This window comes from Notechis scutatus, chromosome 1, assembly GCF_049901735.1.
Source record: "Notechis scutatus isolate UNSWTSFEM ecotype Mainland chromosome 1, rNotScu1.2, whole genome shotgun sequence".
In the NCBI taxonomy this organism is placed as follows: domain Eukaryota; kingdom Metazoa; phylum Chordata; class Lepidosauria; order Squamata; family Elapidae; genus Notechis; species Notechis scutatus.
Window position 1 is genome coordinate 93,405,044 of NC_142009.1, and position 16,281 is coordinate 93,421,324.

Genomic DNA, 16,281 nt, shown 5'->3' on the forward strand with positions numbered 1-16,281 from the left:
GCTGCTTAGCTAAAAACAAATATGATGGGATGTAATCTGGAAGTATTTTTTTCTCTGCTATTTAGGGATGTATAATTTAGAGCTGATGCTAATTTCCAAATAGTTATTTAGGATTATCATATAAATCCCTTGGAAAAAAATGAAGTTAACAGGAAAATGCTCTGAACTTATCTGGGATTTATTTCAAAGTATAAATCAAATCACTTTAATCCTTCAAACACCCTGCTTCAAATTTATTCTATTGAAAAAAATTGTACCTACCTTCATTCAGCATTTTTCTGTTTTCAGCCTTACATTGGCAGTGTTTAGAAAAGACACATTCCACGCTAACGCTTAATTAGTATGACTTGTAAAAAATTATATAAACTTAGATTGTTTGGTGTGCAAAGACAATATAAAACTCTCTGCTTTCCATCCTTATCTTCTTTGCAAACAACTCATTCTAAATTAAGACAGGAATAGTAATGACAATGCAAATGTATGGATTGAGCTACAAATTTGCATTAAACTTTGTTGTTAATTTCACAATGTCCCTAATTCTTAGTTAAATTATTGGAAATGTGACAAATAGGTTCCTTCCTTCCTTTTTGAGTGAGACAGCCATTGCATGCTGTTTTTCTAGCCATTTAAACCTCCTCCAAAGGATACGGTCTACCTCTTCTTAATTAGGAAAATAAACATTTCATAATCTGAGGTCAATGGTTTTTGCATTGTGTCACTTTAAGATTTGTAAAATCTGCTCACCCAAAATAAAATAAATAGTAATCCTTTCTCTTTTCTTTGAAAACAAACAAAAAACCCTGCACCACAGTGCACTATTTTTGTTTTGTTGAGAACTTTTTAAAAAAATATTACACAAATTATAGCAAAATTTGTTTGAAGAAAATATATTCATAGAATATCTTTAATGTGTATTCTTTTTAGAGATGTGATTTCAGAATTGATTCTAGGAATCGCCGTCTTTCACAAAGTGGAGTACACAAAGATAGAAAGTTGCAAATTTTGGTTGGATCCAGAGAACAGCACTTGGACCAGCAAGGTGTTGCTGCAGGATACTCAATATATATATATATGTGTGTGTATATATATATATATATATATACATATACAAGTTAATAAAGTTAAATATATGTTCTTTGTGATTGTTTCACTATCCTTTGGCATAGTACATTTGGTCTTCTTTTCAGTTTTAGGATTTGTTTGTTCCATGAGAAAACAGTTTGTTGCCTCCTTGAAAGGCTTCCCCCACAAGTCCGTATACACAATGCACAAATGCATTCATCCAGAGGTGCTTTTCTCATGCTTGAAAATCCTGGGTCAGGAGGCAGTAGGGCCACACAACCGAGTTGTGTTCACTGCTTCTTTCAGCTCATTCTCTGGTTTGCCAGCAATCATAAAAGGCCATGTCTGTAGCCAAGGAGCAAAAAGGGGTGGGGGGTGGGGGCAATGGAGAGGAAGAAAAAGAAAGGGCGAGGAAAGGAAGAGAGAGAATGAGAAATCAGTGCAGTTCTTGAACTGTAATAAACAAAGCCATAGACAACCCAGGTGTTCTTTCCAAACAATGGGAAGAAGTGGTTAGGCTAGACAAGTCTCAGCTGCTGAGCGTAACTAGGTTCGTAAGATGGCTCCACTGTATTGCCCCATGCAACTGCAGTCATAATATGTTTTGCGCCACAAAAAATGTTTTTTACTCTTTATGTTCCTCATAATTCTTAGAAATCTTTGAGGGTGAAAGGTCATGCTTTATTGGTTCTAGATACCAGCATTGGTTACAGTTGATAGAAATGATATTTCTCTCAAATATATGTATGTATGTATGTATGTATGTATGTATGTATGTATGTATGTATGTATGTATATGTATATGTATATATAATGAATGCAACCCAAAAAGGCATATTGGGGCAGACATCTTTTTTTTAAGCCCCTGTCTATTCTTGACTGGGTAATGTCAAAGCACGGCTCCCCCTTCACTTTTGCTTTGTTTTGAAAAAGATAAGAGTACTATCTTCCCTAAAAGCATTTTAGAGTTGGAGGTGGGGGTTTCTTCTTGACTGTATGCTTTGGTTTGCAACTGCCAAAGTTCTGCTGAGGTCAGAAACTTCATAAGGAAAGTATAATTCTAGAACAGTAAAATTACAATTCCATCCATTTCTTGTGGGAAACAAAGACAATAGCTACAAATCACCTTTTTTTAAAAATGTCATGAATGCAAACTCGCTAGTAAAATAAAATCTGTATGTATGTACTACGGTGGCAGGAAATATTCATTGTCATGCTATTGTAGTAACTAATCTCAGTGTCTTTTTAAAATGAAGTAAGCATATGCATGCAATAGTGATATCAGCAAAAACAACAAGGTCAACCATATCTCACCCCTTCTCCCAAATCCATCAGTCAAAGTAGTTTGGGATTCTGAGTTTGTTTTGCTTTCAGTAATAGAGTAATAAATAAAGCCTCAGCCCTTTATTATGAACTAATTAACCATGAATACGAGTATGAAATTAACACAAGTATGAAAATAATTGTTTTACATATAGGACCACAATAAAAGTAAACTATCAATGAGATAAATTAGGAAACACAGGGAAGGAATATAATGTCCTTTCCAATAAGGAAGGTTCAATCCTGAATGGATTTTTTTAACCGAATTTCCTCCCTCTAGAAACGTTTACGTTCGTTTCAGCCATAAACGGGCGCTAAAACGTTTCCCTCTTTATAATTAACTCAGTTGCTAGAAATAACGGGGCCTCCAAATATCCGAATCGTTATCTATATTTTTTTCTCTTATCCCAGCTCGCATCTACTAAAGAGGCCGGAGAAGCTTAGAAGTATTCGAAGCCACTTCCTAATAGCCCCGTCCGTCTTCTTTCTTCGTCCTTCGTGACCTACAAACGGATTGTGGCCCCCTTCGTGACGGAAGTCGAGAAGGTGGTTGTAAAATTGAAGGTGTGCGGTCCACATACACACAGACCCTTCCAGTTCCGAAAAACCCATAATTTACGGGGGGGGGGGGGGGGAAGGGAAGGATCCTGACGACGGGGCGTGCGAAAAGAGACACGGGGGAAGAAAAGAGGCTTTTCGTTAAAAAATTCCATTGTTGTTATTCGGTTTTTCGGAAAAGCGGTTCGGATGGCGATTTAAATAGCGCTAACGGTCGCAGTCGTTCGCGGTTCCGATAGTACTACTCGTAATAATCTCCAGCCCTCGGCAGATAAAACGCGCCGAAATCAGATCCCGCCGACTGCCGCCGTTAAATCAATAAATCGAGCTATTTTTCCCCTCCCTTATTCTGATCAATTAGTGGACTTGGTGAGCGAAGGTTATTGCGAAGCGGCCGGGTGGGCTGAAAGAGTTCTGTGGCGCAATCCGATTAAGAGGACGGTTAAAAAAATGGGGGAGGGCTTCCTTTAAAGAATTATTTGGAACATTTATTATTATTATTATTATTATTATTATTATTATTATTATTATTATTATTATTATTATTATTATTATTATTATTATTATTATTATTATTATTATTATTATTATTATTATTATTATTATTATTAATTATGCCCGTCACTCCCTGCGCCTTTTCGTCACCGCTCGGGACAAACAGACCGCCGAGTCGTCGAAGGGCGCGGAGAAGTGCCGAGCGCGCCAAGCCGGCGAGGACTTTTTGCCCCCGTCCTCCACAGCTCACACAGTTGCTTCAGACGACTTCGGAGACAGACTTCCCCGCGAGACGGGCAGGCTGGAGGATTGGGGGGCGGTTGGGGGGTGGAGGACGGGCGAAGCGAAAGGGAGCTGAGGGCGCCGGAAAGGCGCGGAGCCAGGTGCGAGCGTCGCGGTGCGCGTGTCCTTTCAGCCGCCGCCTCCCCCCCCCCGCCCCCGGCAGCGCGTTTCCCGCCTCCCGAGAGCCCCACTCACCAAATTGACGGGGTGAAGGTAGCCGTTCTCGTACTTGTCGCTGGCCAGGATCTGCCTCAGGTGGGCGATGTAGCTGGAGGCCAGGCGGAGCGTGTCGAGCTTGGAGAGTTTGGTGTCCGGAGGCACCCAGGGCAGGGTGGTCTTGAGGCGGGAGAAGGCTTTGCTCAGCACCCGCATGCGAGCCCGCTCGCGGGCGTTGGCCGCGTTCCGCTGGACCTGCTTGCCCTCCTGGCCCGCCGTTCCCGGAGGGCTCTTCTTGCCCGGCGTTTTCTTACGTGCCTTGCCCGCCGCCGCGCCCCGGCCTTTGCCCGGGGAGCCCCGCTCGCCGGCCGAGCCTTCGGCGGGGCTCTGACGTGGAGCGGACGGCGAACGGCAGCGGTCCATTTTCAGGCTGCCGGAGCAGCCCAGTATCTCCGCCTCGGGAAGGTCTTCGGCATCGCTCAGCGAGCCCGTGGACATGGCCTCGGGCCGGGGGGCAGGAAAAGGGAGCCCGCCGCCTGGGGACCCCCGCTCAGCCTTCTTCGCCTGACTCGGCGAGGGCGAGAGGGAAGGAGAAGCGCAAGTTGATGCGGAGCGCCCGGGAGGCATTTATCCGGGGGGTGGTGGGGGTGATGAATAGGCGGTCCGGGGCAGCCCGTGGGAGGGGCTTTTCTCCGAAGGGTCGCCGCGCTGCGTGGACTGCTTGCACTCACCCCGGGTCAGTCGGGGGAGAGGCCAGTCCAGGATCTGGGCTTTCCTTGAAACGGGGAGATCTGTCTTCTTTATTTTCTTTTTCTTTCTTCCGTCCAGATGTAGCTGCTTCCCCTTTTGCTGCTGAGCCCTTTAGACCAGGAGTCTCCACCCTTGGCAACTTTAAGCCTGGAGGACTTCAACTCCCAAATTCCCCAGACAGCAAAGCTGGGAGTCGAAGTCCACCAGGCTTAAAAGTTGCCAAGGTTGGAGACCCCTGCTCTAGACTAGGATGCCTCCAGAGATGGGCCTCCTTCCCTGGATTCGTCCCAGAGCTTGCTTAGGAACCTCTGGGATATCCCTGCTCAGATGACACAGTGGGATTTGCTTTTCCTAGTTGTTCAATACTAGGCCTTGTCTTCCTTCCTTCCTTCCTAACTCACTCATTCACATTATTGTCTTCCTCCTTTCCTCCCTCCCTCCTCCCTCCCTTCTTTCCGATTGCTATTACTGATGATATTTCTCCTGTGAAGTCTTAAATGCTGGCTCATTTTTTTTTCAAGAATTGCAGAAATCTAGGCATTTACTCCTGAATTCCTGGAATATGAATGGGCTGACCAATGACGTCTGTGTCTGAGACCTCTCAGTTATTGATGGAGATGACGTAGCTTAAGCCTGTCAGAATTTATATACATTCATCCCATCACGCTGGACTCTGTTAGGCAAAGGAGGGCAGCCATCTCAGCAGCTGATTCTGGCTGTTATGAAAAGGCAGCAAGCTGCTATTTAATTTGTTGTTTATTGTGTCTTTACTGCCAAGGTTGGGAAGAGGTGCTTATTGGATTTTCTGCCATATGTGAGAATAATTTGTTTTAGGATATAGTAGTTTGTGTTTTTTTTGTTTTTTTTTTTTGCTTTTGATGCCTTTGAGTCAGTATTAACTTCTGATGACTGGGCAAATCCCTGCAGTTTTCTGGGAAAGGATTTGAAAGTGGTTTGCCATTTCCTGCTTCTTGTGGGAATGCTGTAGATGTAATATATCTTGATTCTAGAAAACCCATGGCATTCAGTTTAGCATTGCAGTTGAGTAGGGGGTTGAACAGCATGGCAATTAAGTAGATATCAAAGGAGCTGAAACACTGTATTCAGAGTGTTCATCAATGGTTAAATGTCTATGGAATTCTCAGTCATCCAGGGTCATAGTTGTCATGGCAAAACATCTTCAAGATAAAACACAAGAGAAAAACTGGACACAGAAAGTCCAGTTGCCTTTGTAGAAAGCATCTTCGGACACTCATCAATGGTTCCTTATCAACCTGAATCAAGATATCAAATGGGCTGCTACCAGGTTCCGACTCAGAGCCTGTTTTCTTCAATTTTATTAATTAATGACTTCAATTTTATTAATTGAAGAAGTGAATAGAATGTTATGGATCATCAGCTATTTTAGATCTGATAGAACTATGTTTTGTTTTTTGTATGCTCTTATTTTCCCAGTAAACTTTTCTTTTTAAGTTTTGGTTAAGATCTATACTTTGAAGTCAAGAGATCTGAATTCTGTTCATTTCTGGTATCACAGTAAATGTATGTTATAAAAATATATCTTAATTGTGAGCCACTTTCTATTATTCTGTGCACAAGATCTCCCTAGGGAGAGCATTGCAGTAAAGAAGCTCAGTTCAATATATTGTCTGTACAGTGTGCACATGCTCCCTCTCCTCAGATCATTTGTAACATCACAATAATGTATATTTGTTGTTGAATCAAATTATTAAAATATTTGAAAAAGTGGCTGTGACTTGTTTTGACTAGTTTTGACTAGTTAGAACAATTAATCAGTGGAACAACTAGCTTCCAGAAGTTGTGAATGCTCCAACAATGGAAATTTTAAAGAAGAAATTAGACAACCATTTGTCTGAAAAGGTATAGGGTTTCCTGCCTGAACTGGTGGTTGGACCTCAAAGGTCCCTTCCAAATCTATTATTCTGAGACTATTTCTTACATAGCCATGTTTTATTTGCATCTTGTTCAATTACTCTTTATTCCTATATCTGTTCTTGGTAAATATCTTAGTCTGGACTTTAGAGGATCTAGCCTGAATTTCATCAATGGACCAGCTGAATCTGTAGAACTGTTTATTTCCCAATGAGGATCTTGATTCACTTGAAGAGGAGATCAAATGGCAAGATGGTGCCCCAATATGCCACAACATGAATTCCAAAGCATTTTCAATCTCAGTATAAACTTCAGTTGTACATCCTCTCCAATAATTAAAAGAGTGCAAAGTACATATTTAGAAATATTGATCAAGATTTTCACCTCTTGGTAAAAAGTTCGTAATTGGCAGTTTTTCTGTATAGCCAACCCTGTTAACAAATAGCAAATACAAGTGAATTAACATGATTTATTATAAGAAATCAGTACAATATTTTTATGCACTGTGAAATATTGCAATAATTCTGTAGGAACTTTTTAAGTAAATATATATAATGAAGTGTACGTGGCATTAAAATTACAATATCCTTCATTAAGATAATATATAATAATATAAAATAGCATTAGTACCATCACTGTACCTATAATAGAATAATATAGTGTACAATACACTATAATAGAAAATATTACATTTACATATGTTTTGTAAGCTTTTATCTAAAATACAATTTCCCAAGTTCAGTGGGAGCTAGTTCAGGGTTGATATATGTAGGACTGAATTCTACTGTTATTTAAATACTTGATTCTATACATCCTCTGTCATAACCTTCCCCAATCTAGTATACACAGATAAATTTAACTACAAAATTCAAAATTTCCAGTCACTTAGGTTTGGGCTATGGTATCTGGGATCAATGGAGTTTAATACATTTGGAGGATATCAGGTTTGGGAAGGTAATTCTAAAATTTTATAACATGTAAATACAGAATTCTGAGAGGCCTAATAATTCAAAAAATGCAGAAGGATTTTAGAATGCTGTTGACTTTTCAGAACAGGAATATCTAGCCTGAGATTGCAGGGTTACATATGGCTCCCAAAGCAGCTTTGAATGTCCATCCAAAATTGCTAGAAATTTAGTTACTTGTAAAGAGTTATTTTTGAATATAACCAAAATGGAAATATATTAAACATACAGGAATGGCATCAATTATATTTAATTTAACCTATATGTAAAATTTGATCTATAGTAGATTATATTTTGTCCTAGCTCTACTTCTTTATGCTTGCAAAAGCCTGAATTAGAATCTATTCTGTGACACACCAACCGATACTTGTATAGGCTTTGACAGCTGATATCTTAACGGGCAATTTTGAGTTTCAGGGTTTAATGTTCATGGTCTAAACAACAGATTCCCTGATGTTTCACTAGCAACTCTGGCTGGCATCTTCAAAAGCACTGTGGTCTTCTGTGAAGCTCACAAAATTGAGCAAGGACTGACTGGGGCTCCTGTCCTTATAGCTGGGTGACCTGACTTCTGATTGTTTGCAGGGATGATAAATCCGGGCTCCAACACTGAGCTGGAATGCAGACAATTTCCTCTTAAGTCAGACAATCTGAATTTCACCCAAATTGTGATGTACCCCTGGGTTTTTCCTTTATCTTCTGCCTGTTCTTCAGTGAAGGCAATGTACAAGTTGGAAAGTGCCTAGGAAGTGACACAATGCCAGATTCGGGACCAAAGGACTATCCTAAAAGCTCTTGTTTTTCAGAAAGAAAATGGACTAACCCCAAAGGAAAGATCAATGATCCAGGATGAAGTCCAACTTCATTGGAGAAAATGGCTGTTTGGAACTCTCCGAGGTTCTGCAACTCCAGCATCTTGAATCTGGCTCAGTAAACTACCAGTTGGTGTCCATTATGCCCTGTAGGCTCCTGTTTTTACATTTTAAAAATCCTGCCTTTCTTATTTGTATAAGTAACCCAAGGTGGCAAACATACCCAATAGTCTCCTCCTACTATTTTCCCCACAACAATAACCCTATGAGGTGAGTTGGGCTGAGAGAGAGAGCAAGTGACTGGCCCAAAGTCACCCAGCTGGTTTTCATGCCCGGACTAGATTATCTAATTAAAAATATGCCAAATAAGCATGATTTAAATGGGTCAATTATGAGAACCCCAAGTTAAAGGACACAATGCCAGATTCAGGACCAAAGGACTATCCTAAAAATCCCTTTTTTTTTTTTTTCAGAAAGAAAAGCCTGTTTTTCAGGCTTTTGGTACATAAAGAAGTAGAGCGAAGACAAAATATAAACTACTATAGATTAAATTTTTCATTGATGCCATTCCTGTATGTTTTAAAGTCACACATTGAAAAACATCAACTTGATTGAGAGTGAATATGGACATCTTTGTAACTAATACTGCATTTCATTAAGCTTTACATGGACTCATTGTTTTCATTTATCTTGGAATTGGCTACTTTACAGACTACTCCCCCAATCCAATATCCATCAGATATGCTGAATTCAAATCCGATCAGCTGATGTGATCTTTGGGAGGGCTGCAGGTGAATTCTACCTCAATAGTTCCAAAGAATCTTGGAATGTCATTTTGCCCTTTTACACTCCAAAATGGCTTTCCATTTTATTAAGGATGTTTAGAGTAACTTTCTTCAGGAACCCAAGTTATAAATGGGAATTATGAGAGCTATATTTCCACCGCAACTGGAAGGCAGCAGATTCCCGTCTTTTTCAAATCAAAGATGCACTTGGATAAGTGTTACAACATTCATATTAGAAAAAAAAAGAGATAATTTTCTGAGTGATTCTTACAGAAAGTTCTATGAAGAATCTTAAAACTGCAGTACTTAACAGCATGTTATGAATGACCAAATGATCCAGTCATATCCACTGCAGATATATTTCTTCAAGTGATATTAATTGGAAGAGGCCAAACCAAGAGCAACTAATTTCCAGCAAGGGATGAAAATAGAGTGGTAGACATATTTACAACTTAAGATGAGGTATAAAAAAGACATAGAAGATTTGGAATTGAGGTAAAACCGAACCAATTAGACAAAATATTAGAGGGAACGGATGAAAAACTAATTTCTAAAATGTACGATTACCTATTAGAATTTGAAATGGCAGAAGAAATAGTTAAAGGCCCAATGATTGCATGGGCAAGGAATGTAGGGCACAACATTAATTTGGAAGATTGGGAAAAAGTCTGGAAACAAAATTACAAAATAACAAAATCAGTTGTCTATAAAGAAAACCAATATAAAATGTGTTACCAGTGGTACCTGGCATCCTCAAGGTTAGCAAACGTATCAAAACTCAAGTCTGACTTGCTGGAAATGTAAGCAAACGAGGGGTACCTTCTTTCACGCTTGGTGGCTTTGCCCAAAAAGTAAAAAGTACTGGAAAAAAATTAGAATTTGGATAAAGGAAATCACAAATATACAACTAGAATTTAAGGCTGAAATTTTTTTGTTGGGAATGTTACAAGGGGACTATGCCAGAGGTGGTATTTAGCAGGTTCTGACCAGTTCTGGGGAACTGGTAGCGGAAATTTTGAGTAGTTCGGAGAACCAGCAAACACCACCTCTGACTGGAGATTTTACAGTATCCTTCCCCTGCCAGGCACACCAAGCCATGGCCACAGAACCAGTAGTAAAAATTTTTGAATCCCATCACTGGACTATGCAAAAGAAATGAAATATTTAATTCTCCATATAATTACGGCAGCAAGAATTTCGTTAGCACAATGCTGGAAGGGTGATCAAATGCCAACAAATAATTTGATAATTCAGAAGGTTCTTGACTGCGCTGAAATGAACTTACTAACCCAAAAACTTAGGGATAAGGTAGACTCAAAATATAGTACAGCTTGGGAAAAATAGTACAATTGGATCAGGAAGAAAAACCAGGGAATTAAAAGATAAAGATTTGGAAAATGAAGTGGTTAGATTAAGAGCATTTACCAAAAATAGGGAATGAATATTAGTAAAATTGTTTTCAGTAAAAGATCACACCGTCTTAGCTGATTAGAAATATATATGTTTTATGTTTATATATTATGTATTTGTATATTGATTTCAAAATGTTGTATTCTATACATTGTATATACAGTATATCTTTTTAATCTTTAATAAAGTTTATTTTATATTTTTTTTAAAAAGCAACTAATTTCCACACAGACAAGTAGAGAGACAACATCTTATGACATTTATGCCAGGTTTAAACTTATATTTGTTTATATTTAAAAGTAAACTTATATTTGTCTTTTGCTCCAAGGGAGGTTATAAAGTAAAGTGGCCTTGTTAGAAGGGCTAACATTACTATTGAGAGTTGTCACATGTGGCTGCCAGTGAATGAGGTTATTGCTTGCTGTATGGATCTGTCATGCTCATTTGGGTTTAAAATGAGGCCTCATAACCTGTTCTTAGGGGGGAAAGACACACCATGCCAATTGAATTTGATGGTGCCAACATTTGGTTCCATTTAACTTATAATAGAGTGGTTCAACCCTAATTTAATCCTGGAAAAGGATCACTTCATAATGATCGTGCTCCACAATTAAAAACAAAACAAAAAACATCTTAGTATATGTATACGTATATGTGTGTACACACATACACACATATCTATATCTATCTATCAAACTCTCTATATATATACGTACACACACACACACACACACACACACACATATACACACACGTATGTATGTCAAGGAATTAAATAGAACTATCTATTGCTACCGGTATTTATATGCAAAGTAATAGATACAACCATGGTGTAGAATAGGAGGAGCATAATTAGAGTACATCAATTTAAACACTGCTTCATCTAGGAATTCAGTACCCTTACTTTTATGTAAGCTAACACTAGGTTAGTATTGTTTTTAATGAACTATTAACTAAACACATTGTCAGCTTAATTGATTATTGTACCTAGTTGTTTTAGACATGCATTCTTACTGATTTCAAAAATTACTCATCAACAAGTCTGAGATTTATGGCCTTTTTTGTTTTATGTTCCTGATCATTGTTTGTGCAGGTGGATCCCTACATGGTTGGTTTCCCCAGCCGTGATTTATTGCTCAAGTGATTGATACTATAAACTTCTCCCAGGATTCTTTTCCAGCTTTAAGATAAGAGAAATATCAAATTGAAGTTGTTCATATAAAAAAAATCCAGACAACTGAAATTGTGCACAAAATTAGTTAGAACTTAAGACAGTACAAAATTAAGAGAAAATGGACTCACTGAGGTTCAGGGGAAGATATTTCTGAGCTGAACTCAAGGTACATCAGAATCTTGATTAGATACAAGAATAAGCAAATAAGTTTTCTTACTTCCCTTACTTATGTGATGCTCAAGCAAAAGAAGGGGAAGATAATTGAAGAAGCCAAACTTTTGGGTGGCAGAGTCCCAACTTTTTCCACTGAGAACAGTTCCTACAACAGCTAAAGTAGTCAAATATAGAGAAATCAACTGAGGTAGTGCATGGCTATCCCAATCTTGCTGTAAGTGTGCTTTGAGTATTGCTTAGATCAGCCCTTTGTGGGTCCATGGACCAGTAATGGTGGTGGCAGTGGCGACAGCGGGGTGTGGGGAGCAATGGTTGCACATATGCAACCTAATCCCACACCTGCACAAATAAAACTGTGCACTTGCCCACTGCTTGCATGGACTGGTTCCCAATGGACTCTGGATTGGTACCAGTCTGTGGACTGGGATTGGAGATGCCTGGCTTAGATTGATTATACCATTTGTTTCGGAAACCAAACCTACCAAACCCAACACTTATGAGTATAATAATAAATAGTATCTTATATGTAGAAAGTTTGTAATTTAGTTCAGACCCTCTGGTAAATAGATGTTTTTCAAGTTCTGTCAACAGGCAGAATTTTAAAGAAATTCAACAATCTTCACTAATTTGCAATTCTGATACATACATACATACATACATACATACATACATACAATGTTTAAACTAATTGTTTAAATATATACAGCTCTTTTAGAACAGCATTGACAACCTTTCTTAGTCTGTAGCAGGTTTATTTTTTTTCTATTTGGCATCTTTGGAATGAATTGTTTTCTATTTAAAAATTTCATATTTTTACAACATTGGGATTTCACCCAAATGATGAAATTAAACATTTTGGATCCTTTCTCTATTTTAGAAGTTTGGGGAGTAGTTTTAAGCAGCAAACATAGTGCATTAAACTTTGCAGTCTGACATCCCTTCAGATCAGTCTGAATCAGAGCAATGTGGACTTTTTAAAAAAGTTAGTCTGGATACCTTAAGATACTTAAGATACTTATTTAAGATACTTAGGAGGCTTAAGATACTTATTTCACTCTTTAATCTTTTAAACCTCCTTGACCACAGGAAAAAAAAAGTATCAAAATATTTGGCCCCACACAGTCTGGGGAGGCTCTGGGGACAATAAATGGGGTGTTGGGTTGGATTGCATATAGTAGTGGCCACCCATGGTTAAAAGCTCAACATTGGTAGCAGTTATAATGGAAGAGAACCACTAAAACTGAAAACAGCACTTTATATGAGAATATAAATCAACAGGAATTAAATATTAGCAGCAAAATCAATTAAAATAGAAAAAAACATTTAAAAATCAGTGGCTGACAGCATTGGAAGAAGCATACGTTGTCCTGGAGCACCACCTCACCAAGAAGTTCTCTGGTTAGGATCTTGTATCACAGAGTCGTCACTGTTCAAAACTTCCTCTCTCTATGCTTTCCTGCTAGCCTTGTGTGGTACTGGGGAGATTAGATCCCACTTAGAGTGACATGGAAGATAAGGTTTGCTTTAGAGGTACACACAAGGCCGGTTTAATCTTAGAAAATACAAGTTTTATTTTCTAATGAACAGAATAGCATTTGCTGCTATAAGGCAGGAAATGTTGAAGCAGGCAGAGACTTAAAAAAAGCATATTGTGGGTGGTAAGTAGATTCTAGGTGTGGAATGATTCCTTGAACCACAAAACAACTGCAGTCCTTTTTTATGCATAGTTAAATCCATTTATATGCTTTGTGAATAGTTATGTCTATATAGAAAAAGTACAGAGAAGAGCAACCAGGATGATTAGGGGACTGGAGACTAAAACATATGAAGAACGGTTACAGGAACTGGGCATGGCTAGTCTAGTGAAGAGAAAGACCAGGGGAGATATGATAGCAGTCTTCCAATATTTGAGGGGCTGCCACAGAGCCAAAGGAGTCAAGCTATTTTCTAAAGCACCCAAAAGCCAGACAATTAATAATGGATGGAATCTGAACAAGGAGAGATTTAAGCTGGAAATAAGGAGAAACTTTCTGACAGTGAGAACAATCAATCAATGGAACAGCTTGCCCTCGGAAGTTGTGGAAGCACCATCGCTTGAGACTTTCAAGAAGAGATTGGACTCCCATCTGTCAGAAACGGTGTAGGGTCTCCCCCTTGGGCGAGGGGTTGGACTAGATGACCTAAAAGGTCCCTTCCAACTCTGATGATCTCTTATCTGTTATCTATTGGGCATGGATTCTATGACCTACTTTTTCTTTCCTAGAATAGGTAAAATATATCAACATTCTGCATAATGACAATAGCTTCCATTTTTAAAAATTCCTTTTTGTTTGAGAATGCAAAGGCAGTTTGGGAATTATAAAATATTCCAATTTCATAGATAATTATGAAGTTTCCCTGATATAAGAAGATTCAGATTGTCTTTTTCTGACCAGATAAAATAAAAATGAAATTGGGCATGAAGCATACTGTGCAATATCATTGGTTTTACAGCTGACACTTCGGTTTCACCATACCTAAAAAGATGATAATCCCTTGCCTTATGCAAGGGAAATGTAGCTATTGATAGCTGTGATGGATACTAAAAGATATGCAGCAGAAGAGAAAGTTCTAGCCATGCAAAAGTGCAATCAAGGTAGAACAAGAGGTGCTATGTTAATTATTCTACCCTGCAGGATATTTAACTCAATGTGGCATTAATGACAAGAAATGCATCAAATATTTATTTAAGGTTGTACAGTAGACACAGAATGTTGCAATTCTTTCTTCCAAATATTCTGAAGAACAATTAAGGGGGATAGTCCCCTCCCTGGTGTTTTATGACATCTTCTAACCAAAAGATTAAATTGTTCTAGTTCTGGATATATTTTTATGCTGTTTCTATGTTGACTAATCCTTCACATTTTTGTGGTTTCAGAACATGATGAAACTGGTTGATAAGAAATAATTTGTTGAATTTACTTTCCAGTAATTAGAATGTAAGTCTGAAAAACAATTCCAGCTTTTCATAAATGTGGAATTACAAACCTCTAGCTTAATGTGGACATGGGTTAAGTATTAAGCCATTTAATTTAAATCAGTTGAGGACTTCTTGGGTCACAGCTGTGCACCATATTTTCCACAGTAATGTGCCAGATATCTCTGGGCCACCACAAATAAGCTGTGAACAATTGTTCTTTGCTGTAGCTTGGACTTCTGTAGCAATGAAGTACCATAATATGCATGCATATTGTTAATATATGAGATGCAAACTCTGCATATATGCAGTTCTGATCAAATTTAGAATTGAAGTAATATATGATTCTGCATTCACTGGTGGATAGAACATACATATCTTGAGGTGCCCATTAGAAATAAATATATATATATATCTGTATGGAACTCAAGACAGTTCCTGTCCACATGGAATTCAACTCTTGTCTATATGGAACTCAACAAACCAGCCCAGTGTAGCAATTTGAATATTGAATTAAATATATAACATAAAAATAGGTTCTAATTCACACTGTTATAAAGTTAAATGGGTCATTTTTGATAACGTTACAAAAATGAAATGGAGCAATGAATCATCTTAGATACAAATGCAATTAATAATCCATCTGCTTGAGGATTTCTGAAACCATTACTACCTGAGTAAGTACAAATTATCTCATCCTTCCTAACCTGCATCCTTCCAAATGTGTGGATGTCAATTCCCAGTCTGCTAAGCCATTGCTCTGAATTCTTGGAGTCGAAGTCCAAACATCAGGAAGGCACCCACGGCTGGCCTATCTTATCTTACAAATAATTCATTCCACATCTGGATATTAAGTCAACCTCAGTTTGGCAAGCATTAAACATTCCAAAACATTCTAAATATTCCCAGCAGGGTCAACAAAGAATTCTCCATAAACCAAGTTAGTTAGAATGTTAGATTTAAATTGAATGGTATTTCATGGAGATGGCTAAGAGTTGTAACATTATATATAAGTAGAAAATGACCTTATGAATGAAGATGATTATATATGTATCCTGGGATAATGTTGCAGAATTCGATCGGGGTCGGTTACCAGGACCAGAGCAAACGACAGCTAATGACTTAAAAGCCAAGCCATCTTCTAAAAATCCACTCACATCAGACACTATAAAGTACCACACACAGCACAGCACAGCACACAGAACTCAGCTAGAAAGAAGTTCCCTGAAGATGGGCTCCAGCACAAGTCCGAAAGCTCAGAAAAATAAAACCTCTGGTCCCAGTGACTGACCCAAATTGGATCCTGCCAAATGACCTTAGCTTAAATTACTTAGGAATCCCTTGGCCTCTCAAGGAAGGAAAATAAAGTGCTACTTAAAGTTTCCTGTAATGCTTACAGTAGGATAACACTGGAATCTCAGAGGAGATCTGTCACAGCTTAGAGTGTTTTCTTACACTTTTGGGTAGTCATGTCTCCTTTACAAAA

At 38.4% G+C, this 16,281-nt stretch overlaps 1 protein-coding gene across 1 annotated transcript; it reads right to left on the reverse strand.

The window, feature by feature from the left end:
* Window positions 1-890: 890 nt before the first annotated feature.
* TCF21 (transcription factor 21) lies at window positions 891-4,469 on the reverse strand. Its single transcript, XM_026666022.2, has 2 exons — window positions 3,916-4,469; window positions 891-1,407 (listed from the first exon to the last, which is right to left on the reverse strand). The coding sequence occupies exons 1-2, from the start codon at window positions 4,372-4,374 to the stop codon at window positions 1,318-1,320; spliced, it is 549 nt and encodes a 182-aa protein (XP_026521807.2). The 5' UTR covers window positions 4,375-4,469; the 3' UTR covers window positions 891-1,317.
* Between the last annotated feature and the right edge of the window lie 11,812 nt (window positions 4,470-16,281).